Source organism: Amphiprion ocellaris, chromosome 1 (assembly GCF_022539595.1).
Source record: "Amphiprion ocellaris isolate individual 3 ecotype Okinawa chromosome 1, ASM2253959v1, whole genome shotgun sequence".
NCBI classification, from domain to species: Eukaryota; Metazoa; Chordata; class Actinopteri; family Pomacentridae; genus Amphiprion; species Amphiprion ocellaris.
In genome coordinates, this window is record NC_072766.1 from 32,649,729 (window position 1) to 32,675,801 (window position 26,073).

Genomic DNA, 26,073 nt, shown 5'->3' on the forward strand with positions numbered 1-26,073 from the left:
CTGATTGTCAGATGAATCAATCAAGGTTGGATGGCATGCCCTCTGACCGTCTGACCCGGAGATGACGTCATCCTTCCACCTTATATCATGTTGGTAGCCCGACCAATCCCATGCTGACCCGATATCCTGGCGTTCAGTCTCATTGGTGGTATGGCGCAGCTCTATTTGCATATTAGATTGGCACAAAGAGAAAGTGCACGGAGCACGGGAAAAATAAACATACACAACTGCAGTCGTAATGGTCTTCATTTGATTACACTAGTTTAGAGCTATGCAACACCCACTTGTATGCATCATGGAGTACTACTCCGTGGAAGGCCCTTCACTGCACTGTGAATATGTGTGTTTTTATGGAGGCAAAGATGCCTAAGGGGAATGCACACGGTATCAAATATTAACTATGTTACTTGGTGCACTGAGGCATATCAGAGGGTTTGTTTGGTCTATCCATTGCATCTGACTAAATAAGTGAGTGAGTGAATGGAGCGGAAAGATAGATAGGCAAACAGCAAGGCAAAAAGAACTTACTTGTGGATGAGCAAGAAAGAAAATATTACTTTAATAAAGGGAGGTAAATATGAAAGGAAAATGGACAGTTCATTTGCATGCAGTATAATCCCTCTCAGCCGTAATGACACACAGCAAAGTAACTTGAGATTAATTTGGACAACCAGCATGAATAATCATCATTCACATGGATATTGAATAAAAGCTTTTAAAAGGAATTGTGTGCATGAACATGTGTGTGTATTTCTAAAAAATCATCAAAGATAGAAATTGGTATTTGGCTGATAACTACAGTATAGCCACAGCATAGTGTATGTAGGTGTGTCTCGACTGACTGCTGTACAGATCTTGGAAACGTTGTGGTAGTTGTGAAATTGCAGATTGAGCAGTATGCAGCCTCCTAGCATGAGCCTGTGGCCTCAGGGGAGTTAATTTCCATGTTTGTGTAGAAGCTAATAGATTTTCTTTACATGTTCAGGGCTCTAGAGTGCACCAGTTTTGGTCATATTTTATATTCTGTGTTACATTACAGATCAATGATTGACAGCTGTGCTCATCTCTGTGGGCTCTTCTCTGGGCTCTGTGAGCCCCTGCTACCTGCTCCTAACAATGTGTTGCTGTTCTCAAGGCTTTGACTCACAGCTGCTTCTATTGTTTGTGGTAGGCTATAACATTGAATCGCTGCACTTCAGGGCTGCCATGATTATTCAACATATTAAATGACATCAGTGCTGAAAATGCATAGAGACTGTCGATCTTCTTCAGTATCAAAGAATAGTTGTTCAATAATGATGCCGATCGTTTTTAGCTAAACCCGTTGGTCAACTGCAGTGAGTGCTACAGTTGACAAGACAGCGGTGGTAGCAGCAGGGTTTGACAGCAGGGTAAAAGTTTACAAAGACCCAAGGCTTTGAGAGTATGGAGATAAATGATCACAGCATAAAGGTGGTTTCCAAACTGCAGAATTTGGATTGCAGACCAATGCAGCAGAGCACACACGTATAGCTGAAGAAAAACACACAGGAGGCACTTTACATCTGTAGTCTTCTCTCTGTGCTCACATATACTGTATTTTAATGCAGCCGTATTCCTAATAATGCTATTCTCGTTTGCATAGTTTCAGTTTTTGTTGCCAGACAATGGAGCAAGTATAAAATAGTGACAGAAACATGGCTTATTGAGATTAAATGTTCACCAAACTGCTGCTCTGCACCACTAAAAGCCTGATTTTGCAAACTCAAAATACCAGGTAAAGACAACTGCTGTTCAATTAATTTGTACATATATTTTCATACCAAAGTTTAGGAACAGGTGCACAATAGGAGAAAAGGATGTGATCAGTGTTTTGTAAAATGTCCACCGTGTCCATAATGCATGTTGTTTAAGATACACACCAAACTTTTTCACTTTTTTAAGGGGCTTAATAGAAACTTGGATATTTTTGGAGTTGCACTACTGATAATATTAAATATCATAATTTTCAAATAATAAACCCTCTTTTTTATTTATTTTTTATCATGTTGTAATTTCCATTTTAACTATACAGTTTTGCATTTTAATGTCAACTGTGTTTGAATTTGGTGCTGTGCTACATTTTACAATAACCGTTCATCAAAACAAAGTGACCTGAAATGAAATGGTAATTATTTTTTTTGAGCAATAATCATTCAGAAAAGTAAAACAGTTGATTAATCAATGGAAAAAATGGTTGTTCATAGCAGTTGTACTGCAATTTTGTGTTCCGTTTTAGTTTTATGATGTTGTGCATGCTGAGTACCGTAATAGTGACATTTGTTCATGCTTATTTTCCTGCCTGTTTTGTGTTTTAATGTCCTTTCTGCACTTTAACAGTGTTGCATTCTGCTAATAGTGTTTACTTTTATTTGCTAACTTGCTAACTCGGATTGTTTTCTGTCATCACTCAGTATTATTTCATCTTATTTGATGCCACAGCAATTGTGCATTTGCAGTCTCAGCCATTTTCTGCTATTCTTCTGTGGGTCAGCAGCTGAAGTAGGCAGTTGTTACATGGTGTTTTTTCTGAGTCATTTATGTTTGTCAAAATAAACAGGGGTGACCTCCCACAGGTTATGGTGCCTAAAGGTATCCACTTCATAACAACTCTGAAACACAATGGTTAGAATTGTTACTGTGAGGCCAAAAGTCTTGGTAAACAATCTTGTGTGCACCTAAAAGAAATATGACATGCTCCAAAGCAAACCATGTTAAAACTTAGTCTGCTGCCTTGGCATTCACACATCACAGTACACTTCTACACATTTGAATACATGTTTGCAAATGCCTGTACACATTCACAAATCAGACTACACATTTACAGATTTTGCACACATTTACAGAATACACACAAACACAAATACAGTTTTACAACCCTCCACTCACATGTGCGAAGAATGTTTCTGGCATAATAGTCTCTGACTTTGTCCTATAAAATCTGTTGCTGAGAACAGAGTAAAAAAGGACCAGATGGTTCTTCCAGTTTGCAAGTCCAATAAGAAGGCCAGATTGTTTTTAGAATTTTAAGTTCATTCAATAACTAAACAAGAAAAGCACTCAGAGAGTGCAGTACTCTGCCAAGGCTGTTCATTCCCCCATATGGCATTGTCAGAAATGCAACATTTATTTATTTTGTTTGTAGAAATGCAGCATTTGTTTATTAATTATTGATGATCAGAAATCACGGCAACGTAGAATGTGGCCATTTAATATAGATGTACCCTCAAACAAAATGACCTTGCGCTGAGCATAGTTGTGTGTTATGCGTGTGTACGTTATGTACAGAACCGAATCGCGTGACCTAAATGTGTAGCAGGTGGCAGGAATTGATGGGACTCGAAAAACATCCTCACAACTTAATCAATTGTTCCTTGTATCATTTCCAATGGATAAGTCCCAATAAGTCTGCAGCGGTAGTAGGATCACAATCATGTGATCGTCAGCAGGCAGCCGATGTAGTGTTCACTTGTCATAGTTACAGTGACGCCGTGCCGCTATCTCGCAGTGATAAGGAAATCCTTAACAAATCTGGGGATCCAGACTATGCGCTGCATCACTGCCAAAATCTAATTACTTGGTCCTTGTGTCATTCCTGACCTTCCTTGAAAATTTCATCCAATTTCATTCATTATTCTGCTTTTGAGTAATGTTGCAAACGTACAGACAGACAAAGTAACCGATCGTCACATAACTCCGCCGTGTTCCTTGGCGGAGTAATAAACCTTGTTGAAATCACTATTCATCATGCAGACTTAGTTGAACAAATGTGATCAGATAATTAATGGTGCATTTGGTTACATTAATACAAGAAGTGTCACCTTAACTCATGGCTGAAGGTCCAACTCATCAATCTCCACATCTTGTTTGTTTTGATTTTATTCTAGGAGTTTTCACATGGTGAAATGGAGTTTGGTATCTCTGCTGCTGTAATTCTTCTTTCATGGTGTTGGTCTGCTATTCTTCACTCCTAATCTTTACGAAATAAACTGCTGTTGTTCACTGAGCTGCCTATCCAGTGAGCCTCTTCTGCAGATGGCAACTACAGGCTACTACCTCATCATGCATCGACTTTATGGCATCCTTCTTCTGCTCTCAAGCCTTTGCAAACTTGGCGTAGTGGCACTTGACCCAGTTCCCCACCTGCTGCAGGTTCTGGTTAGAGAGACTCTCCAGCCCATAGGAGGGCAGAGCAAGGGTGACCGCCGCAAATGTATTTGCAGGTTGGGAGACTCACTGGAGAGGCATCTCAGTGACATGGAAAAACACCACAACAGCGATCTGGCCAGCCTGCAAGCAGGGAAACATGAGATGGGACAGGCCTAGCTGGTTAGAAGCGACTGAACTTTCAAAAAGTAAAATACTGAACATGTAGGGCCTTTAATGACATGATCTGTACAATTCCTCTGAAAAGCAGATCATTTGCAAAATAAGAATTGTCCACAATATAAGATCTTTAGATTGCCCATCCTTTCTTGACACTGTCAAATGGTTTTCTTGTGTGACTGATGCTATGATGCTAGTGCTCACCCACTGTTTGTTGATGTGTCTTCCAGAAATGGCCAGTGAGTTGCCAGGGGCAGTAGCAATGCCAGGAGCAGTTGGGTCTGGTCAGGTGAGGATGGGAGGAGGTGTACAAGGCCGTGGGGGCAAAAGAAGATCAGGAGGGTGAGTATCTTAACTACTGACCTGCAATGTTCAACAACCATGGCAAATCCATTTTCAAAACTTTATTCAAAACATTTTTATACAAAAGTAAAAAAAAAAAATCTTACATAACAGTCCCAGAAAGCTTTTGTTTGGGTCATTGTTCACAATAATTACATTATTAATTACAATATTTTTACATTACATTATACATACTGTGTGTGTGTGTGTGTGTGTGTGTGTGTGTGTGTGTGTGTGTGTGTGTACACAACAAACACTATTGGATACAAATAAAATGATAAAAGCACCACAAATACTATATCAAATTTTAAAAAAAGAATAAGTAGAAATAAAAGAAAATAGAGGATAAAACCATAAAAACAAGGGTAAAGTAAACAAATAACATAAATAAGGAAATTATTTATTTTTTAAAAGTGTTTTAAGTGATTTAATCAAAGACACTAATTCTGCAAACCTTGTCTCTAGGCAGGTTGCTTCAAAGCCGAGGGACCTTGGTGACAACAGCTTAGTCATTGTTAGGTTTAAGCTTTAGCTTTGGAACAGATAAGTTACCTGAGTAACTAAGGCTAACAGGCTCATATGGGGTCAGCAGTTCTAGAAGAGAGTGACTTCATGGTTCCATGCTTTTTATAGAATAGAATAATACTTTAGTGATCCTTTACAGGAAATGACTGTTACAGTAGCATGTTAACACGCAGACAACCCACAAACCTAACAGAGCACCAACTTGTGCAATTATGTTAGCACATGAATAAAAGTGTGAGTTTTCATGGAAAGCATGAAATTGTCTAGGTGACTCCAAATGTTTGAATGATAGCGTAAGTTGGAAAAAAATATTAAAGTTAAAACATATGCACAGCATATAATTCACAAGTTAAAATATTAATGTGAATTAATGTGATTTCAAATTTTGTGCCATGGTGATTTGGTCCCGTTAGTTGAGCAATGAAAAGGCTTGTCATTTGCGCCTGTGGTGACATGTTACGATGAAAGAATCTAGCAAGATAAACACATTTATCTGGAAAGATAAATGATTCATTGGTTTATATGTCAGCAGGCACAGCTTAGTTACTTCCTGTTATAGCAGCAGAGCCATCTAAGAATAAGAACTGTCACAACAAACCAGTGTCTGCTGTCTGCTGCTTTTTAAAGTTATTATTGTAGATATACATACGGTCATGGAAAAAATTATTAGACCCTTGTTTTCTTCTATTTCTTGTTCATTTTAATGCCTGGTACAACTGAAGGTACATTTGTTTGGACAAATATAATGACAACAAAAATAGCTCATAAGAGTTTTATTTAAGAGTTGATATCTAGCCATTTTCCATGGTTTTCTTGATAATAACCAAAATCACTTCAGTTCTTACATCAATAGCTATGGCATTGTACTGCCAAAAACAGTGCTTTTAGGCATAGCTCCAAGGTCCTGGCTTCAAATCTGGGCCTGGGGTCTTTCTGTGTGGAGACTGCATTTTTCCCTGTGTCTGTGTGAGCTCTTACCGGGTTCCCCGGCTTCCTTCCAAAGTCCAAAGTCATGTTAAGATTCATTGGTGATTCTAAATTGTCCGTAAATGTAACCATGAGTGTGCCTTGTTGTCATTCTCTCTGCGTGGCCAAGTGATGGACTGGCAACCTGTCCAGGTGTCCCCTGCCTTCAGCCTAAGTCAGCTGGGATAGACTCCAGCCCCCCGTGACCCTACAGAGGATAAAGTGGTGTATAGATAATGAATGGATATACATGAAATACAGGAAATACATTGAATTTAGTCACAAGTGAGTGATACCAGTTCCCACTGTAATAGAAGTAGTAACTGTGTTTCTTTTCTGTTTCTTAGAATGGACTTTGATGACGAAGATGGAGAGGGACCGAGCAAATTTTCAAGGTGAGAACACTGGAAACAGACACCACCACTCCTGTCTAAAATGTTTTGAGACTAGTTAATAAAAATCATGCAGTTCTTGTTTCAGGGTATCAGTGGGTACACTAAATTGGAATTATTCAAAAAACATATAAAAATGTTGGATTGTGTTTTTTCTGCACTTTCTCAAATTTTACTGAGGGTGTAAAATATGTTTGTGCTTACTGGAACAAAGATGCAGTTGGTTTTAAAGTGCTCTTTTAAATTCAAGAAGCGCTAAAAAGATCAAAAAATCACTCACTGGAATGTGTGTTTCAAAACCCTGCAGATACCCTGTTGTAACATTGACATGAATACTTCATTTTATTTTTCTCCATCAAAAACACATTGCTGTTATGTATTCAACACATCTTCCTCTGTCACTGCATCGACTGTCCTCTCAGGTTTATTTTATCTCACCTTTTTTCCTTTTCTTCCTTCTCATGTTGTGTGTATTTCTATAGGATGTACAGTAAGTGGTTATTTCTGATTTGACAAGATGGCAGTTGATCTGTATCTGTCAAGTTGAGTGGTGACAGTTGTGAGGAGGAGCTGCTCTCTGCTGACCACAGGAGGAACTGCACTCTTATTAATGGGCAGATTGATATGGCTATAAGAAAGCTTCCAATTCATTTTGTGAAATGATTTCCACCATATATACACTTTGTCAATATGCTATTGCTACTAAATAGATCATTCGCTGCCATCTCCCATAGCTTGGGGGCTGAGGGGCTGCAGGGGCTAAACTGGAAAAGAAAGAAGAGGTGATCCAGTTTGTAATGTTTCGGGGGTGATGTGTTGGATGTGGTACACTATTCACGCTGTAACACCAGTAAATGTGAAAACAGTTAAGAGGGACAAGTTGAGGGATAAATAACAGGTCTCTTCCCTACACTAAGACAGTGTAACTACCTCCAGCCTGTACATTAATAGGATGTCAGTCATTCCAGTTACACTGGGTTCTTACTGTAGTTCCACAGTCCACTTTTAGTAACCTATTAACCTGTCAACATTGAACATTAACTAAACTTTGCATTTGGGTACAGTCCCCACCCTTGTTGTTGCTGCTTTATTCACTTAGCCAAGACCAGTGATCTCGCTTTGCCCCAAGATGTCAGCAATTTATTTTGTGAGTCAATGTAAGCAATATAAACAATGCAAGAAATATATTTAGTAACTTGGAATATAAGAAACTTAGTTTTGTAGCCTGTCTTTACCTACAGTGGAGCAGAATACTTTTATTACTGCACCATTTGCAGTCATGAACAAAAGTTTACATACACTTGTAAAGACCATGAATATTATGGCAGTCTTGAGATTCCAGTAATTTCAGTAATTCTGAATTTTGTAGTATGAAATCATTGAAACACATGTTTCTTTATCTCAAAAAACAAACATGAACTGTGGTTCTTTCATATAATTGTTATAGGCCTTTTGGATATCAGAAAATAATCTGGGTCAAAAATATGTGTACAGCAACTTTGTGGCATGACCTCTTAACTTCTTGTGAGTGATAACAGTTGTTGAGCCATTTTATATAGAGACTGTTTGATACATACCATTACACAACAATGGGAAAGTCTGAGGAGCTCAGCAAAGATCTGAAGAATCAAATCATTAGCTGGAACAAATCAGGGAAGTCACCTGGAAACACTTCAAAGCAGTTACAGATCCAGAGTCAACATAGAATCATATTGCATGGACAAAGAAAAGGCTTTCCTGAGGAAAGTTCTGGGTTCAGATGAGGCAAAAATTTGCTTTTTGGCCACAATGACCAGAAATATGTTTAGAGGGAAGAAGGTGTTGCCTTTAACCCTGACAATACCAAACATACTGTCAAGCATGGTGGTGGTAGTATGATGCTCTGGGGCTGTTTTGCTGCCAGTGGTACTGGTACGCTACACAAAGTAAGTTAAATGATATATAAAGATTATTCCGGAAAACGTAAAATCATCAGCCAGAAAGTTGTGTCATGGACACAAACAGGTGTTCCAGACAGTGACCTCAGACAAACTAAATTAGGCTAAAATTAAGGTTTTAGACTGGCCTTCCCACAGTTATCCAGCGCCATCAAGAATCTGTGGACTGTAATAAAGACACAAGTCTGTGTCAGGAAATCAACAAATTTAGTTTAACTTTACCAATTCTGTCAAGAGGACTGGCCTAACATACAACCAGAAGCTTGTGGACGGCTACCAAAAACTCCTAGTCTAGATGAAAATGACCAAGGAACATCCCTCCTCATTAGGATTGTGGGAGGGCTGGAGTCTATCCCAGCTGAGTTAGGGTGAATACACTCTGGATGGGGTCACCAGTCTATCACAAGGCTACATATACAGACAAGCAAGAGGAGGAAGCCGGAGTACCCGGTGAAAACCCACGCATGCACAGGGAGAACGTGCAAACTCCATGCAGAAAGATCCCAGGCCCAGGGATGCAAACCGGGGTCCTTCTAGCTGCAAGGTGACAGTGCTCACCACTGAACCACTGTGCAGCCAGCCAAGCAACATTTAACCAAAACTTAGCATTGCTGTATCTATATTTTTGACCCAGCAGATTTTATCATATTTTCAAAAGCCCTGTCATAAATCTGTGAAATAACAAAAATGTATGTTTGTTTTTTTTTGTAATGAGAGCTTTAGAGCTGTCATTGGAGTCACTGGAATCTCAAGACTGCCTTGATAATCTTGGTGTTTACAAATGTATGTAAACTTTTGTCCATCACTGTACATCAGCCATTGCTAGACTGTTGTGTCCAGTTTTCTCCATGATGTTATCATGAAATTTTTAACCATCTGCAATCACTTTGAGTATGTGATAACCATTGCATGTGAATTAAGTATGGATACTGAAGATGCTGCATTTTTCGTCTGTATGTGTACACTGTGTTACATGCTGTGCCCTCTTTTCTGCAGGTATGATGATGATCAGATTCCTGGTGGAGATAAGGAAAGATATGCCAGGTAGGCCTAGCCAGCTAGGGTCACAGAGGATTTTCCTTTGACTCAGAGATCAACACCCCTGTACGACATGAGCACTTTCCACCTGTTCTGATCCTGAACAAAGAGAAATACTAACAAGTGCAAAAAAAAAAAAAAAAAAATCAGGATAGTGTTTGTATTAAGACTGAGTGATAAATTGTTTTAAGTTGATGAATTTGATAATTATTCAATTACCTATTTTTCAAAAAATACCATGAGAAAAGGGATTTATTTTGAATTTAGGCACTTGCACCTATTTATCAAGGTAATCATTTCAATGTCAACACAGCAGCAGCATTAGGGGGAGGACCCCACACCGGCATCTGCTTTCGACAAAGTTGGTCTGCTGTCAGACCAGACTGATGGGAGTGCTTTGGTTAAGTGGAGGTCGTGTGTGTTTTTAGCCCGTGAAGCCTGTCTTTACCAGCCACAGGAAATAATAATATCTAACATTCTTTTCAACAATTTCATTCTATATTGATGAAGGGCAGATACAATAAACTATGATAAATTAATGTTTTTATGCCCAGATCTAGTTTGTATACAAATTACATCAATATTGATACAGGTGTTTAGATGTCATTGCTTGACAATTACTAATAAATGATGGATATTTCCCTCTTTGTAACCAATCAAATGCAAGTATTTTTTGAACAGACGGTTTGTCCAATAGCAGGGTTGATTGAGTTTGCTCAACATACCAGATGGTATTGTATTGATATCCGATGTCAGATAGAAAAGAGAAGTGACATATCTGGATAAGAATATCCTCTTTCCCAGAAAGAACCCAGCATAACCCAAGAGCTTCACTGAATAAATGAGGAAACAAAGACGCTGGTGGTGTGGTAATACTTTGGCTTCTTAAAACCCTGACACAAAGTGGGTGAGGAAGCCCGAAAAGTAAAAAAGCATGATGAAAATCTTTAAGTCTGATAGAAATGTGCATCAACAAAGACAGGAAATAATACAAACTCAGTTTATCACCAGAGGCATTACTATCCAAGAAAAGATGCAAAGTAAATACAGTTGTAAACAAAAGTGTACATACACTTGTAAAGACCATGTATATTATGGCAGTCTTGAATTTCCAGTGACTTCTACAACTCTTAATTATATACGATGGAATCATTGATTCACATGCATCTTTGTCACAAAAAACAATCATGTACTTTGTTTCTTTCATTTTGGTAGCTTTCCACAGATTCTGGTTGTACCTTTGACCACTCTTCTTGACAGAATTGGTCTAGTTTGTTTGCTTTCTGACGCTGACTTGTTTCTTCTATGCAGTCCACAGGTTCTTGAAGGGGCTCATGTTAGGACTTTGGGGAGACCAGTCTAAAGCCTCAGTTCTAGTCTGATTCAGCATTTTCTTTATTAATTTTGATGTGTGTTTGGGGTCATTGTTGAAACACCCAACTGCATCCAAGACCCAGTCTTCTGCCCTATGATTATAAGTTTTTCTCCTTTTTCATTGTTTTCATTGTCCTTTTTCGTTGGTGCTTTACTTGTAAAGCACCAGTTCCATTGGCAGCAAAACAACCCCAGTGCATAATACTACTACCACCATGCTTGAAGGTGTTCTTGGGGTTATTGGCCTCTCCTTTTCTTCTCTAAACATATTTCTGGTCATCGTGGCCAAGTAGCTCAATTGTTGTTTCATCTGACCCCAGACCTGTCCTCCAGCCTCACCCACCGTGTTCATCACAGAACATTAAGAGTTGCAGGAGTCTTTGAAAACTCAAGACTGCCATGATTGTCTTTACAGGTGTATGAAACTTTTGCTCATGACTGTATATGCACAGTGACATACACCAGTAATTAGACACATCCTTTTGAACAAACAGAAAGATCCTCAAAACACCCTAGAAATATCTATAAATATTACTGTTTTTTTCTTTTCCTTTTAACATTTTAATGGGCAGTAAGCAAAGGAATGGGCACATTAGACAATAGTTTTAAAATACTTAAAAACATGTTTGGACTCCGACTTTGTAAATGAGGGAGTCAGATTCACCAACATTAAACCAAATTATGAACTCCTAGCTGTTAGCATTTCATAGTTAGAGAATATACAGATTTTTTTCTGTCATTTTTTAGATGGATGAACAGATAGACAGATATGTATTTGCAAACATAGAAAAACGTATCTTAGTATAAATCTTCTGTCTGAGTTTGCAAAAACAGCAGTTAAACCTGCTGCATTCTACTTGTAGAAATCTAGCTAGAAGAGATTAATTTGTGGTTCCCAGTCTGTGTCCTCCAAACGTGAACTGTTCTTTTTTCTGTTTCAGAGAGAACCACAGTGAGATCGAGCGACGCCGACGCAACAAAATGACCCAGTACATCACTGAGCTGTCAGACATGGTCCCTACCTGCAGCGCCCTGGCCCGAAAACCTGATAAGCTGACCATCCTGCGTATGGCAGTCTCCCATATGAAATCCATGAGGGGCACTGGCAACACATCCACTGATGGGGCCTATAAGCCTTCCTTTCTCACTGAACAGGTATTGCACTGTCAAAGACCCAGAGCTTCATCATAAATGGGATTACAGTGGTGTTCGCACTGATCAACAACAAATATCTTAATGTCAAAATGAAAATCAACATTTTGGAAATAAATATACACAAAATAATTGTGGGTATGATCAGTTGCCTTCTGTTTATTTATTGTGCTAGATGTGAATGAAATATAACAACTGACAGGTACAAGCTGTTCCTGAGCCTACTGATCCTGACTAGACCAGTATTAGGTCTTATCCTGTCCAAACCAGGCCTTGTTGTCCCATATGAACGAGGTTTTTTAAAGCTTGTTAATGTGTGTCAAGGAGCAAATCTAGAGAATGACTTGAGACACATCCTGAGACAAACCAACCCTGATGTCCACATGTTGTAGTTTTTTTTTTTTAACATAGAAAATAGAACATAATAGCCAGTGTGTAACTGTCAAATAATACACAATCTATTTTGTTATTTAACAAGCTTAGTATCTTTCGTTTTGCAGCTATGAATTGACTCGTTTTTAGCTGAAAATGACGGTGGTACAGTGCTCTTTCACGTGTCCCAAAATTTTAAATATGGCAAGTTAGTTAGTGTAATACAGCATACAGCTGATTATTATAAGACTACCTCCTACATTTGAGCGGCCTCTTAATTTGAATTGAACAAACTTTTACTGTGTATTTGATTTATATATCTCCTTTGTACATGTGTGTATGTTTGGTGATGTTTCCAAGTTGATTTCTGGATGCTTATACCTCTTTTCTCCTTGTAGGAACTGAAGCACCTGATCCTGGAGGCAGCGGATGGCTTTCTGTTTGTGGTTGCTGCCGAGACAGGCCGGGTCATCTATGTGTCCGACTCTGTGACGCCGGTGCTCAACCATCCCCAGTCAGAGTGGTTTGGCAGCACTCTGTATGAACAGGTTCACCCCGATGATGTGGACAAGCTGAGGGAACAGCTTAGCACTTCAGAAAACTCAATGACAGGTAAAGAACTAAGAATTCTTTCCTCATGTAATAATCTGTTGTTTTACCCGAGTTCCACTCTGCATGCTTCTGTATCCTTCGTTCCACTCTGTTTTCTTCAGTCTCCTCACTTGTGTGGTTCAGCTTTTGGATTTCTCTTTGATTAATTTAAGGCATGTTGGACTTCGTTTTGGACCATCACCTTTTTTAGAATTTTTTTTTGCCTCACCTGCCTGCCTGTGTCTGTGTTTAGACCCTGTTCTGACCCCACTCACACTTTTTTCAAATCGTGTTGAGCCGAATTTTTAAGCGTGGGCTTAAAGTCAAAACTGATTTCAGATATAACCAAAAAAAAGTATTTCTTGACATACAGTAGTAAGTTTTAAGTAAGTTTTCCACTTCAAAATCATCATTTGTAAGAAGGGATTTTTGTTTAACCTGAAGAGCTCTGAAGATGTCAACTAGACAATGTTGCATTACTCAGTTTCTCCCAGTTCTGTCGCTCACCTGCAGTAAGGCACAGGAGAGAAGTAGACACTCTAAAGCATGATTAAGCTTCACTACAGGTGATGCAGAAAATATTAGTTGCGACAGGAGTCGCCAGTTGTTTCTATGCAGGGTACAGTATTTTGTTTTAAGGCTCTGAATGCGAAAGCGACACTTAAATTGTAAAAATGTATGACATACTCATAATGCTCACTAGAGGGCACCATTGTCTACAATATCTTAGTGAACCCACTGAGTTTGTATCTGAGTCTGTAAGTCTGCCTATTTGACCCTAGAGGCCCTCTGAACCACACTAACCCACCAGTGCAATCCACATAACTCAGGAATCTCCATAGAAAGCTGTGGCACGTGAAAACACACACAGAAGCATTGCACACATGCCGAAATGCATACTGTACCAGCCTTTGAAGTCCCTGATTTTCAATCACTCGAACAAAACTAACATACTTTATAGGCTCCCTATCCTTTTACTGCGAGGAGGGAAAAGCACACATTTTGAGAGTACGGTACTGTTAGTAGAGGAAGCTGCATACAGGCTCTGCAAGTGGATGTTGTTGAACAAGAAATGGCTCCATCACATATCCCATTGAGAACCACTGATGGTTTTCTACACGATAAACAAAGAAGATAAAATATGTTACTAAAAAGACTAAAAGGGATTTGTATTTTTGGAGCCAATTTTTCAGTGTTTTTCAGCTCCCTGTCTTTGTGCTAAAGTAGACTCCAGCTCCACTTTCAGAGAGCAAGCAAATAAGTGTACTTCCAAAAATGTGGAGAGAGGAACATCTATAAACATGCCTCTTGCTGACATTTGAATGCTTATAATGTTGTTAATCCTGGCAGTAAACTCTGACACTTGCATTCAAAACTAGAATGAAAACAGCTCCCTCCTACCTGAACTATCATTCAGGTCACGCTCGCTACACTCGGCCAACAAAAGGCGCCTGATCCAACCACCACAACAGGGCCAGTTGATAGCTCGACTCTTCTCCTCTGTGGTTCCCTGATGGTGGAACGAGTTACCAAACTCTGTTCGATCTGCAGTGTCTCTCTCAGTCTTTAAGAAAGGACTAAAACCCAGCTCTTCAGTGAACCCCGTTGCACTTGACAGACTGTACATCTTGTAGGCACCACGGTCATATTATCACAACTGAACTTGTTTTACGGCACTTCTCCAGGTTGTAATGCATAGGATTGCTTCAGAGCTCCAGATAAGACGACTCTCTGTCTCATGCCTTATGGTAGTACAGTCTCCCACATCCTCTGGAATGTGACATGAGGAAAGATGGATGAATGTGCTTTTAAGCTATCTGTCCTCTTTAGAGGTTTTGTATTGCTTCCAAAATAAGCAAATACCAGTGGGGGATAAACTGATGGTGAAACATCAAAACATCCACATTCTGTATCAGAAAATGGAGGAATAGATAGTGTGTGTCTTACTACAAATTAAGTGTAGAAGAATTAATGGATTGCATGGAGACCTCCAGTCCTGCTGCAGGTCTTTCTGGTAGAAACGCTGCGGTTGTAGTACAAGTCATTGTTACTGGTACCGATGTGAGTGGAAGTTTTGTTCATTCGCTTGTGTTTCTTGCTACATGCACGGAAAGGGCCACATATCGAAGAGTTACCTTACAAGTGTTGGGCATAAAGTGTGATACTGGTATTGACAAGTAAGGACTAGCATCATAGACTGAAGTGACATTTGCAGCTATGTGTGCAACTGACGTTCACAGTGACAGTGTGAATGTTTGTTTAGTTCAAGATCTTATTTTACTGTTACAGCTCCTGACAGCAGTGTTGATAGCTCTGAAAACTGAACAAAAGACAAGAAGTTTGAGGGTAATTCTATGCTACTTACGGCGTTGAGACCTCTTTTAAGTTGTTTCTGCAGTTGAATAATCACCTGACTTATTGGGCCTTCACAGTAGTATTGTTTGAGGAAATTCCTGTACACTTAGACACATAGTCTAAAATAGTAGTTTGATGATAAATAAATAAATAAATAATATATATAGCAAATTAGACTCATAATGAACTTTTGCTGCAGTTGAATTAAAGTATTTTTACATTGAGGATATGATACAGTTTGATGGATATGGAAAGAGTTACCATGACCCAGATTTTTTTTTTTATTTGTTAACAATGTCGAATGCATGAATATAATCCTGGCATAACCAAAAGGCTACAAGATAAGTTGTTTTTAATTGAAAATAAATGAAAATTTCCAAGATTTTTATTTTGTTTTACTAGTTCTAAATACTAATCCAAAATAAGCTTTCCTTAAAAAAGTGCCAGTATGCACCTTAAGAGAAAGACTTGGTAATTTCAGAAGTGGTCAGCTGTAAACAGACTTTTTTCACCTAGGTCTAAATACATCATAAACTAGCAGTTACCAGTGCTAACAGTAATGTCATGTTGTTATTTATTATTGTAAAAAAGGCTAGCCGTGGTGGTTTCTTCAACAAAATTACACCAGCTACATCTCTTTACTACAACTTTAGACACTGTTTCTTGTACCTTGATCTTTGTTGATGTTATTTTGTACGAGTGCTACCCTACTGATCTGTTCTGCTTGTGTTTTAACAGGGCGGATTCTGGACCTGAAGACAGGGACAGTGAAGAAAGAGGGACAGCAGTCCTCCATGAGGATGTGCATGGGCTCACGACGCTCTTTTATCTGCCGCATGAGGTGTGTGTGACTAAGTGTGTTCTTGTTTCTGTCCTGTCCCTCCAGAACTAGCCTGACAGCAATCATGAACAACTGTTACATTAGTTTTTGTTATTGAAGATCAAAGTTCTGTATTACAGCAACCTTTAACACAATCATACCATGCAGCTGTGTCTGGGTTAGTCTGAGGAAGCTACATGGCAGGTCCTGACATATGTGAAAAGTAGGGCTGGACAGTAAAATATAAATCATAACAATAAACACAGGCTGCACCTCTGAAGGTGTCCTAAGAGGCCACTACCGTGACAGAATGCTGCTTCCATGAGGGGATGTACATGGTTGGCAATAATGTTTAGGTACTACATTTAAAGTCATTCCATCTTTATTCATTATACATTACCTGGAACATTGCCCAGACCATCACTCTGCCTTTGCATGCCTTTGTTAGTGGACAGAAGTCAGCATGAACACTTGGACCAGTCAGTCTACGCAGCCCCATATGAAGCAAATTGCTGTGCACTGTACTATCGGACACCTTTCAGTCACAGCAGCATTAAGGTTTTCAGCAGCTTTTGCTACAGTGTTGAACCATGCCAGCCAGCCTTGGTTCCCTACAGCTTTGGGCATCCATTACTCTGTTGCCAGTTCACCGACAGTAATTCCTTTGACCACGTGTGGCAGGTGCTAACCACTCCATACCTGCCCCACTCAGGACTTGCCATTTTAGAGCTGCTCTAAACCAGTCACTCAGCGATCACACTTTCGCCTTTGTCAGAGTTGTCCAGATTCTTACAGTTGTCCACTCAATCTTGAGATAATCAATGTTGCAGAGTTGCAGACTTAACACACATGCTGTTAATGTTTCCTCGTGATAAAGGAAGGTGAGGATGTCATTCATAACATATTATTGTGAAAGCGTAACAGAAAATTTTAAGCTAAAATATGTAGACGACTCAGCCACTTGATAGGTATGGGACAATTGCAGGATTTGTGCCCACCTATTAGACGTCACACTGTTGATATAGGAACTAGCACTTACTAGCATGAATTGGTTCCAGAATAACACATTGTGTTCTGTGGATGGTAATTGTTGAGAGTAAGAGTAACTTTGCTTCTGGAAAGAGATGCTACAGTTGATTTTTTAAAATATCTCCTTAAAACACATTTGCAGAAAGACATACTCAACAAACAGACATGGGCTGATTGTGGCTCGAGGCGATGTGTGTGAGGAACAATTAAGGATACATAGATCACATATAACAACTGCACTAACAGAAACTACTTGTTGAGGTGTTAATATGGTAGATGGTAGAATTTTGTTGTCATTTGTTCAAACTGTTTTTGAAGGTGTCTGTATTTTGTCAAAAACATGATAGAGTTCAGATGTGCTCAACAGGAAAATTCTTGTTTTATAACATTGGCTTTGAACCTAGACAGCTGTGACAGAGTGCACACACCGCACTCTTTAATGCCACACATTAAAAGTACAAGTGCAGCTATGAGTACAACTTGACCTGTTTTTTAAATTGAGATGTTCATGGACCCATAACCTATTTCACACTACATAACCTCAAGCCATATGGCTTTCTACCCTGATGTAATAGCATTAATATTTTGCCTCTCCTAAGGCTCTTGGTTAAGTGACTGATGTTTCCATAGTTCACATATAATTAAACTTAGCAGGCTTGCCAGCTACGTATGTTCTAGTAATTGTTGCCATCCCTTGGATCACTGTATCTCTACTCTACAGCCTCAGACCCTTTGCAAACCCATTGCTAAATTTGTCTCTTTCTTTGTCCTGTTCCATATCAGCATATGACACAGTTTACCCCACATATTTCATTACTCACAGGGTACAAACTATATCAAAGGAGCTTTGGCTTCTTCAAGGACTTGTAAGAGCTTGTGTTTAGTTCAACAAAATAACATACCTTTTTCAAATTTTTGTGATTCTCTGTGGTTGTGCTAGTGCTAGTGTGTAGAAGCATCATGGGTTCTTCAGCCTTGTTTTCCATAGATCTGTCTCAAAGATGGGAGAGTTGCACGAAAGCCACGGTGTGTTATGTTGTTAGGAATCTGATGGGCTGACATGTTTTTTTCTGTTGCTGCTCAGGCCCTGCATAACTCAAACATTATGCTGCTGGGACAGTCTGAAAAAGACTGCAAGCAAACAGTGAAACACAACCCCTTCTGTGACACGTACATAAACATTGTTGAAAAGAACATGGCACGATCGGCAGGCTAACATTGCAGGGAAGCCATTATTAAATCCAGGCTCACTTATGCAATGTTCAGTCACACAACTACCTATTCCACAGAAGAACACCCACTGTGCATTAGCCTTTGGGATACCTCAACTGAAGGCTGTGAGTTATTTGACTCAGGCCTCTTTTTGGCCACAGTACAAAAAGGACCCACTGCTATGAACAAAAATTTGCAAAGTATGGTTACTCACTCATGATTCCGGCAAACTATGGAGAAATCCAGACAGAGCAAGAACTGTTTATGAGGACCTTATTATTATCTTGTATCTGTCACTACTACCATACAAACATGTAATACAAAAATTATTATACTTAGGAGAAGAGTTGGGCATTGAGAACCAGGGATCTTCTCGCTGCAAGGCGAAAGTGCTAACCACTACACTACTGTGCAGCCCCAGAACTGGAATATGTGATGTATTTTTTTCAGAATTTCTTGTTTTTCTTTAGACCGTTTTCAAGATTTCTCCTAATATCGGATCAGATTACTTCACTCGAACTAAATCAAATCAAACTTTATTTATAGAGCACGTTTCATACAGTTAAAAATGCAACGCAAAGTGCTTTACAACATTAAAAACATTAAAAACAAGAAAACACATCCCTCCCTCCCTCCATATATACATATATGCACACAACTGCTGGAACACACACACATATGCACGGCCACACACACACACCCATACATACACACACACACACACGCCCACAGACACACACTCCCACCACTGACAGTAGGGAGACATGGCATGGCCCTGACGATTGTGGAAAACGCCTGCATTGGGGCCGTCCACACTGGGAGGAGTCGCAGGCCATGACCTCCGGGGGTGCTGGCACCCAGACCCACCGACCCCGACAGACAGGGGGACTCCCACACCGAGGTGGGGAGTCTCCCCAACCAGCCGGGCCGAAGGGACTCATGGACAGCAGACCAGATACAACCCCCAGCGTGGAGGACCCCCCTGAGAAAACACTGGAGCTAAAAAACTAAAAATTCTAAACTATAAGACAGAATAAAAGACCTATAAGATAAGTAAAATGGTGAAAGGTTAAAAGAGTAAAAATACATAAGATAATAAATAAAGAATGATAAGACATTAGGGTTTAAAAGGTCAATTAAAAGCCTGATTAAAAAAGTGTGTCTTTAACCTTCTTCTAAAAATATTGACAGTCTCTGCAGTCCTGAGATTCTCCGGCAGGCTGTTCTACAGGCAGGGGCCATAGTGGCTAAATGCCGCCTTGCCGTGGGTTTTTGTCCTGGCTTGTGGTATAGTTAAAAGGCCGCTGCCAGAGGACTTCAGGATCCGCAAGGGTCGATATGTTAAAAGGAGATCAGATAAATAAGAAGGCGCAAGGCCGTTAAGACATTTAAAGACTAATAAAAGAACCTTAAAATCGATCCTGAAGTGGACGGGGAGCCAATGCAGTGACTTTAAAACTGGTGTAATGTGTTCCCGCCCTCCGGTCCTCATCAGCACGCGTCCGGCTGAGTTTTGCAATAATTGAAGATTTAAAATACTCTTTTTGGGAAGACCAGAGAGCAGGGCATTACAATAGTCTAAACGAGAAGAGATAAAAGCATGCATTAGCACCTCCATGCTGGCCTGAGAGAGAAACAGGTGGACTCTGGCTATGTTGTTGAGATCATTAAAACCTATCTTTGTTATATTTTTAATATGTGGCATAAAATTCAGCTCAGAGTCAAAAATCATGCCCAAATTTTTTACACAGTTTTCTGGTTTAAAATCTTGTAATTTTGATAAAAGTTTCTTTCTCTGGTCTTCAGGACCTATGACTAAAACCTCAGTTTTGTCCTGGTTGAGCTGTAGGAAGTTCGCTGCCATCCATGACTTAATGTCTAAAATACAGTTTACAAGGGTATCTATTGGTCCTGTGTCATCAGGAGACACGGCAATGTACAGCTGTATATCGTCAGCGTAGCTATGGAAACTGATGCCATGTCTCCTGATGACATCCCCAAACAGAAGCATATAAAGATTAAAAAGAATGGGACCTAAAATTGACCCTTGGGGAACCCCACACCTAATTTCATGGATTCCTGAGGAACATGTATCCATACTTACATAAAAACATCGGTCTGTGAGGTAAGAATTGCACCAGTTAAAAACAGTACCAGAGAGGCCAACCAGGTGTCTGAGTCTGTTTAGTAAAATGTGATGGTCTACTGTATCAAAAGCAGCGCTTAGATCCAGTAGAACCAACACTTAATTTTTTATTATCCAAATTCCACCTGATGTCATTTAAAATCTTTAAAAGTGCTGTCTCTGTACTGTGGTTCTTCCTAAAACCAGACTGATGTCTTTCTAAAATGTTAAATCTGTTTAAAAAGCCATTGACTTGGTGAAAAAACAGTTTTCTAAAATTTTACTTAAAAATGGTAAGTTGGATACAGGTCGGTAGTTATTAAAAATGTTGGGATCTAAATTGCTCTTCTTCAGAAGAGGCTTCACCACTGACATTTTAAAGGTAGTAGGGAAGACACCCGTCTGAAGAGAGCAATTCATTATGTTTAAAAACTGTTCCTCAAAGAATCCATAAAATGATTTTAAAAGTGGTGTGGGAATTAGTAGTCTCTGGAGTGCAACAGATCTTATCTTGTGGTTAAGTGAGTTAAAAGATGGCAGTGATGTTGCATATGCAGTGTTGTGTAGTGTAGCGCATTTGTTCTTCCTTACACCACTTTCATGCTACCGAGGTACTTTTTGGGTCTTTGCCTTGTGACAGAATAACTATTTTAAATGGATTAAATCATATTTTACAGAAAAATTCTGTAACAGGGTATCTGTACACTTGTTTACATCTCCCAAAATATAATGGACTAAAAAAGGCAACATCTAAATGCTTAATGAAGATCCAGCAGCATAGTGTCTTTTTTGAGGCCTCCTATTTGGCAACAGCAGAAAGAAAACAAAACTCTTTTAACAGGAAGAAACCTCCAACAGAAACAGACTCAGGGAGGGCAGCTAGCTGTCTTATCCGGTTGGGGTGAGAGACAAGGATAAGGGCAGTAATGAACCTTCTTGCTAGTTCTTAGCAGAACTCTGACTGCAACATTTTGGAACAGCTTGAGGTTTTTAGTCAGTTTAGTTTCCAAAATTCACATCAGCTATTCTTAAATTGCATACCTGATATCTGAATTGAGGATATAACAAAGTACGTCACTGGATTAATTCTACTATTGTACGATAGTGTAAATTTTGAAAAGCATGTGCTACGTCTATTATGCTACTGTGATAAGCAGATACTGGCCAACATCATGTACCGCTGGCGTGTAATGTATGCTGTTGTCTTTATTTTGTAATTTTTTTTAGGTGCGGCACCGCTCCTTTGGATCACATCTCCCTAAACCGCCTGTCTAACATGAGGAAGAGATACAGGTACAGGCATTTTTCTCTTACAGTGATTGTGATCCAGCCTGCATTAAAGTTGTTTGATCCAGGGTTTCAGGTTATAAACACTGACTCTGCAGTGTACAAAGTTTAAAAACATTGCTTTTTAAAGACATATACAGTTCCTATAACACTGATTGTTCTGTTTATAGTTTACAGTGTATTATAATTTTTGTATTATTTTAAAAACATGGTAGTGTTCAAAATCAGTCAAAAAATGAGAGTTCTTTTTGTAGCAATGATTTAAACAGAAGATTGCCTTTGATTATCACTTCTTTATCAATGAAACTAAATGTGATTTCAAGCAGAGCAACTGCATTCATTTGAAGCAGCTTCTGCAAAGTCTGAAAACTGTAAGAGTGATAAACACAATTTTTCCAAACATGCTGTGTGTAAAACGGTTTTACGTCTACATGCTCTTAATTGTACAGAAAGATATAGTCAGCAGTGTTAAGTACCGTATGTTAGAGGTCTGTATTGTTTTTGAGTTCTCCATACTTTGTCTGTGTATCTAACATACTGCTACATCTGTGTGTTTGATGATCAGGAATGGCCTTGGTCCCTCAAAAGAAGGAGAAGCTCAGTACTCTGTAGTGCATTGCACTGGCTACATCAAAGCCTGGCCCCCTGCAGGTAAACAATTTCATACACATCATATTTTAGTTCGATTTGCTTATGTGCACCCAACAGACACAACATTACAACCCCTTGCTAGTTGTGTGTTGGTCCCCCCTTGGGCCACCAAAACAGCTAAGACCCATCAGAACATGGACACAGGGCCTCTGGGAGGATCCTGTGTTGTCTGGGACTGTGACATTGGCAGTGGATGGTTTGCGTTCTGTGGGTTGCAGTTTGGTGCCTCTGTTGATCAGATTTGTTTCGGTGCAACCTATCGATGCTCAATCAAATGGAAATCTATGGATTTGGAGGTCTGGTCAATGCTTTGGTCTCTTTTGGGTGTTCCGTAGGCAGTTCCTGAGCAGTTTTTATGGTTCGGGGGGCACATTGTCCTGCTTGGCCACTGCCATAAAGAAGTGATATTTCCAATGGGAGGTTTAGCTTGGTCTGCACAGTTATTAAGTGAATAGTACGTGTCAAAGAAACATTCACATGACTTCCAGGATCCAAGGTTTCCAATCAGAACATTTCATTTCATGAGATGATTATAGTCATTCATTCACCTGTCAGTGTTTATAATGTTGTGTCTGATCAATGTATGTCCTTGCTTAACCCAAACTGCACTTCCCTGCAAGGGCCCCTACCCAGAATAAGTGTGGTCTGGTATAACGTAAAGCAGCTGTGGACATGAGCTGAGCCCTGGATCAGGAGTTGGATTCAGCCACAGATCCACAATAGCTTGCGTGGTTCTGGAGTGACTTTTTTGAAAGTCTGTCCTCTTTTAACATAAAACTTTTCTCCATCCAGTCGAAGCTCAGATAAAGCTGCATGTATTCTATCTCTTCATCTATGCGGGAATTTGACAGCTGAAGTGTTTTTGCACTCTACTCTTAGCTGATTAATTTCCCAACTGACAGTCTGAAGTGTAACTGCAAAAATACAACACTCCCATACTCCTCCTATCCCCTATTCCATCCACACACTTTCATTGTAATTAGAAATCATCCAACCATCCATTATCTATACACTGTTTAATCCTCATTAGGGTCACGGGGGGCTGGAGCCTATCCCAACTGACTTAGGGTGAAGACAGATGACACCCTGGACAGGTCACCAGTCTATCACAGGGCTACACATAGAGACAAACAAGCACACTCACATTCACACCTACGGACAATTTAGAATCCACTGTTAACCTCAGCATGTCTTTGGACTGTGGGAGAAAGCTTGAGTACCCGGTGAGAACCCACGCTGCACAGGGAGAACTTGCAAACTCCACAGAAAGATCCCAGGCCGGGATGAGAACCAGGGATCTTCTAGCTGTGAGACCACAGTGCTAAGTAGAAATTAATCCACAGATATTAATCACAGCCCTTTTGTTCAGAGTCTAACCATTTTACAGACCCGTTCTCCTGACATGCTGAAAGAAATTCAAGCCAAAAAACTCAGCCCCCACCATCTCAAATCCTGGGCAAATAGCTACACTTTTACTGCCACATTTCTTACCTTCCTTGCTGTTTTGGGTTGTGTTGTGACACGTGTCAATAAACTCACTTTAGCAGTCTAAAAATTTTAAGCTAAATCAGTTTCTTTGGAACCTCTTTGAAGAGTCACGTGGAAAGATAAGATGTATCTTATGTGCTGTAAAGCTTCATTGCTGTCTAAAAATTATTGCACTTCAATGAATCAGACTATATTTCACTGCATGACACTTTCCTTCATTACCAGGAGCACACACTGTTGTTCGTTATGACTCAATTCCACATTGATTGGGGTCATACATCCTGCTATTGGAAATAAGTTGTAAGAGCACCAAATGTGGATGATTCTGTTCTTGAAAACAGTCTCTAACAAGTGCACTATTTCTTCTTGTTTTAGTAATCTTTGGTTAAAAACAAAAGACAGAAACTATATATCAGATTTACATTTTTAGTAGGAATCAGTGGGCTTGGGGCAAACAGTTCAAGAGCAAGTGAGAAAGTCATTAAGTATTGATAATTGGAGCAGTGCATTGTTTATTTTTGTTGTTTTGGAGTTGTTGAAAATAAGAAAATCTACATCTGTTGTACTTATTTCCAATGTTAACTGAACCCTGCCTTCAATGATTTATACAACATCTGTAGGTATACTATATGCTAATATCTGATTGACGCCTTATGCTGTTAATCAGTGTAGCATTTTTATGCAGTGGATCTGAGATTATGCAAGGTCTCATGCCAGATGCACACACACACACACACACACACACACACACACACACACACACACACACACACACACACACACACACATGCACATAACGTCTGCGCAGTGTTTATAAAGAAAAAGACTGGAATGCAGTCTCTTGGTCTTAAACCAGGTGTCTAAATGCTGATGTTAAAGTAAGGTGATGAAACTGAACATCATCAAGTAAACACAACTAAATCCCCTCTTAGAACTTTGAGGTCATGCTGGAATATTTCCAGGTAGAACACAAACATACATACTCACCACATGTGTTTTCAAATCAGTTACACATGGCTCACTTCCTTGCGCTAAAAATACTCCTTTGGAATGTTCTGGACATAATACTGCCGGCACGGGTCATCAGGCGAGACACACGCACATCGACTCATAAGTTGCAGATGGATAACAGACAGACACAAGTTACGAACACAGATATGTTGCACATTGGGTGCCTGTGTATTTGGTGCTGACTGAAGTGTAAGAAGGAAAGAATGTAGCCAGCAATGAGGATAAAGTCTTATGAGTGGGAAGCGCTGATGGCAGCTCATCTCTGAATTTAATCAGAAACGGTCCTTGTTAACTAGCAAGGAATTTCAGAACAATAAAATCTCTGCTCTGTTATCACTGCATTTTAAATGGCACACACATATATCTGGATGTGATTACAGGCTTTTTATCATTTCTAGACTCTTCCATGTGGTGTTTGGTTCGATGGTAACTTTTGGGCTGTCCAGACTTTGTTTAAGCTATGGATTTTTTTAAGTCATTGTAAGATTGTTAGAAAATGGGTTAAAAACATCTGACAGAATATTTGCATTATGGCATAGATACATGACACATTTTAAGACATTAAAATTCTGAAATGGATGTGGACTTAGAGCAGTTTTTAACCAGATGTCTATACCAAGTTAATAATTACCAGACAATATGTGAAATTTCGGTTTAAACCAAGATGTAGAACACTGAGAAGAATATGGTGTTATTATGTGAAGCTAAAGCACACCACGCAAGAGGATCTACACTGAACAGCACAAGTTGTAAGGAAAGCAGTAATGTCAAGGTCACAAGAAGTAGAATACTCAGCTGAATCACTGTAGAAGCGAAAGAGTGACTGTTGTACCAAAGGTGTGAAATGATCTGGCAAAGCAGTGGAGGAAAACCCTGAGTTTTATGGAGCTCAGGAAAGGAGCTGCAGGTGAACCTCATCAGACAAAAGGGAGGAGGGGAGAGGAGCAGGGAGAAAACGAACCAAATCTCATCAAAAACATGAAAAATAAAACAATAATGACATAAAATGTAAGTTTTGGTATCATTGTGCCTGGCAGAGTTATCTTGAAAGCAAACTTGTAA

At 39.5% G+C, this 26,073-nt stretch overlaps 1 protein-coding gene across 2 annotated transcripts in view; it reads left to right on the plus strand.

Annotated features, from left to right (window-relative positions):
* Nucleotides 1-26,073, plus strand: part of arnt2 (aryl-hydrocarbon receptor nuclear translocator 2) — a 55,284-nt gene that overhangs the window by 7,615 nt on the left and 21,596 nt on the right. The window contains exons 2-9 of one of the 2 annotated variants that reach the window (XM_023289052.3): nucleotides 4,575-4,686; nucleotides 6,525-6,572; nucleotides 9,503-9,550; nucleotides 11,860-12,073; nucleotides 12,841-13,054; nucleotides 16,127-16,229; nucleotides 21,802-21,867; nucleotides 22,427-22,512. In XM_023289052.3, the coding sequence (XP_023144820.1) occupies nucleotides 4,575-4,686; nucleotides 6,525-6,572; nucleotides 9,503-9,550; nucleotides 11,860-12,073; nucleotides 12,841-13,054; nucleotides 16,127-16,229; nucleotides 21,802-21,867; nucleotides 22,427-22,512 (891 nt within the window). The remainder of the gene's footprint in view (nucleotides 1-4,574; nucleotides 4,687-6,524; nucleotides 6,573-9,502; nucleotides 9,551-11,859; nucleotides 12,074-12,840; nucleotides 13,055-16,126; nucleotides 16,230-21,801; nucleotides 21,868-22,426; nucleotides 22,513-26,073) is intronic. The other variant, XM_023289053.3, reaches the window with a different exon arrangement.